Consider the following 3,558-nt stretch of genomic DNA (forward strand, 5'->3'; position numbering starts at 1 on the left):
CAGCCTCAGCAGCCAGCAGCTGCCTGAGTGAATAAAGCCTCTAGCTTCAGTGGGCTGGGAGCAAGAGGCAGAGCTGAAGCCCAAGTTTGAGGGGCTTTCACCCAGCCTCTAGAGCTGGCACTTTCAACTTGGACTTCTAGCCTCCAAAACTGTAAAAGGATAAACTCCTGTTTATTAAAGTCACCCATCTGTGGTATTTTCTGTTAGAGCAACATGAAGTAACCAAAACTGCATCCCTGGGTTCTGTGCCAAAATCCCAACTTACAGTACAGTCATGTGGTATGCTTCGAATTACCTTTGTTCTACCTAGCACACCTGAAGGATGTAGCACCAGCCCATCATTAACAGTAGTTGGAGTGGCAGTGGTTCTCAAACCTGGAAACCTCAAGCAGTGTAAGCTCCTGCCGGTCACTGAGTGAGGCTCAATCCTTGTACAGTGGGAAGGGAGTCAGCTTTGGTGGCATACACGCCTGGGTGGAAACTCTGACTCCAGTACCTACCAGCTACATGACCCTGGCAAGTGACTTTTCTTTACTGAGTAGAATGGGGGTTATTAATACATATCTTGCAGGTGAATTGGGGATAATCAACAGCTAACAGTTACAGAACCTTTCCTCATTACAAGTCACTGTGCTCCTCACAACAGCCCTGTTTGAGTCCAGGCAGTCTGCACCCAGATCTGGTGCTCTTTCCCACTGGATTCCGCTAATAGATCACGGGCATGAGGGTCTTGGCACATGGTAGGTGCTTGCTGGGTTTTTAGTCACCATCCCTGCCTCCCAGCCCTGTTACTCTCCAGCTTAATAGAACCATTTCTTTTTTTATTTTTTTTTAAGAACCATTCCTTTTGTTCTTTCACACAATGTCTCTCCTTATATGCTTCACAGATGTAAAGTTCCATGAATGTGACAAGTGTAAGGAGCTCTTCCCCACACCAGCTTTGCTGCAAGTGCACATCAAGTGCCAGCATTCAGGTCAGTGGTCCCCTCCAAGATGCTCCTGAGCTGCCTAGATGAGACTCTCTTCACCACCATTCATGGTCATGAACCCTGGCTGAGTCACTTAACTAGCTTGTGCCTCAGTTTCCTCATCTTATAAAATGGGAACAATCACAGAACTATTTCATAGGGTAACTGAGAACTAATTATGTTAGTACTATATTTTTCACATGTAACATGCCCATGGAAACAACATGCCCACATTATGTGCATATAACACACATAGTACATAGAGGAAAAGTATGAGGGGGTTATGTAGTTTGGGGAAGAAAAAAAAAACACAACCATGTAACATACACGTTAATTTGCTTATAAATATGATACATGTGAAACATTTTGGGCTTGGCACTATTAAGCATTCTTAAGAATTAGCTGTAATTATCATTATTATTGCTGTATTTAAGGAGCTCTAGCAGTGCCTTGGTTAAACACTCAGCTGCTAACTAAAAGGTTGGCAATTCGAACCCACCAGCTGGTCCATGGGAGAAAGATGTGGAAATGCCAGTTACAAGATGCACCATTTTTAATAAACCATTAAGAAAGAAAGACTGCTGCCAATTAAACTGTGCTTTATTTTATCAGAATTTGTTGGTTATTCTAAGAGTTATTTTAGATTCAGTTGACTTAGATTTTTATCATATCACTCATTCTTGTGTTCATACATTAAAAGAAGACAGCATAAGAAAATAATAGAAGAAGATAAGAATCCAGCTTCTCTGAGTAACATTCCATTCAGATTGCCAATGTGCATGTTTTTCCACATAGTGTTATATTCTGTGCCATCAGAAACATTGGTGATGGATTACATAGTAAAAGTTACATCAAAAAACTAAAGGCCAGACTTCCAGATAGATGGCAGAATAGGCAGACAAGCTCCACAGACACTCTTCAACAAAGAAAAGAGAAAGCAATTGACAGAGAGACAGAAGATAATCCTGGAACCCTGAGCTTTGAAAGGAACTATACAGAAGTGGATTAGGCACCAACTAATGGAAAAACCTGAACGAAAACTGAGTACAGAGACAGTTGGAGCAGTGGACTGTCAGCTATTCTGACAGGACCAACAGCCTGAATATTTCCAAGTGGTGTTGGGACCTGAAAATTGACCTAAAGATCAGCCGTGGTCACCAAGGGCTTGCAGTGACAACTGTGCTGGTGGCCTATGACTAGGAAGGGAAACAGCAAAGAGGGAGACAACCTGAGCTGTGGACTTTCGGCAGTCTGGAGGGTGCAGCCATTTTGATTGCTTACATGCAGTGGCCATTTTGGATATTGAAAGTGCCTGAGGGCACAGCCATTTTGAATGTTCACAAGCAGCAGCCATTTTAGATTTTAAAGTGACAGCATTCTCATTCAGATTCCAGGGACTTAAGAATATGCTCTGTTTGCCAAGGACACCAGGGGCATATGGGAGGCAGACATCGGGAAAGGAGACAGGTGGTGAGTGTATAAGTGCTGCCAACTAGTGAATGAGGAGCACAGCACAGTACCCTACTTAACGTAGATAACAAACAAAGAAAACAAAAATCGTGGGCAAATCACTCCAACATACAATCACCAATTAAACATAAACACAAAAACATCACAATGTCTTGGAGACAACAGAACATCACAGTCCACACAAAGACACAAGATAAAGCAGGAGAAACAAGGGACCAGGATACAGACCCAAAACACATCCCTGAGGAAGACGAAGCATTAGAACTCCCTGATAAGGAATTCAAAAGAATTATATTTAGGTATCTTCAACGAATTGAGAGAAAAATCAAGGAAAACACAGAGAAAACCCTAGAACGATTTTGAAAGACAATACAAGAACAAAATGGCAAAATAAATGAAAAATTAGAAATGATACAACATCTACAGACAGAAATCCAGAAGATTAATACTAAATTTTCAGAAATAGATAACTCATTAAATGGGCAAAGGAGTAGAATTGAATCAAAGGAAGACAGAATTAGTGAGATTGAAGGCAAATACCTAAATACTTCTTTAGAAAGGGAACAATCAGAAAAAAGATCAAAACAAAATGAAGAAAGCCTAAGGTTCATGTGGGATACCATCAGAAGGAATAACCTACGTGCATTGGAATTCCAGAATAGGAAGAAACAAATAAAGCCACTGAGAAAGTCCAAGATTTATTGGAAGAGAACTTCCCTGATACGATGAAAGATGAGAATATATCCATTCAGAAAGTCCAGTGAACCCCAAACAAGATAGATCCCAAAAGAAAATCATCAAGACATATCATCATCAAACTCACCAAAACCAAAGACAAAGAATCCTGAAAGCAACACAGGAAAAATGAAAAGTTACTTACAAAGGACAACCAATAAGACTAAGCTCTGATTTCTCAGCAGAAACCATGCAAGCAAGAAGGCAATGGGATGGTATATATGAAACCCTGAAATAGAAAAATTGCCAACCAAGAATTATATACCTGGCAAAATTATCCCTCAAATATGATGGTGAAATTAGGACATTTCTAGATAAGCAGAAATTAAGGGAATTTGTTAAAACCAGACCAACCTTACAAGAGATGCTAAAGGGAGTCCTTTGG

The 3,558-nt window shown here is 40.6% G+C and overlaps 1 protein-coding gene across 1 annotated transcript in view; it reads left to right on the plus strand.

Annotated features, from left to right (window-relative positions):
* ZBTB40 (zinc finger and BTB domain containing 40) overlaps positions 1-3,558 on the plus strand; it is a 45,178-nt gene that overhangs the window by 37,407 nt on the left and 4,213 nt on the right. Inside the window, exon 15 of the mRNA XM_007935683.1 lies at positions 888-974. Coding sequence (XP_007933874.1) covers positions 888-974 — 87 coding nt within the window. The remainder of the gene's footprint in view (positions 1-887; positions 975-3,558) is intronic.

The sequence above is a fragment of the Orycteropus afer genome, unplaced genomic scaffold (assembly GCF_000298275.1).
Source record: "Orycteropus afer afer isolate SDZICR_OR568_19922 unplaced genomic scaffold, OryAfe1.0 scaffold00031, whole genome shotgun sequence".
In the NCBI taxonomy this organism is placed as follows: Eukaryota; Metazoa; Chordata; class Mammalia; order Tubulidentata; family Orycteropodidae; genus Orycteropus; species Orycteropus afer.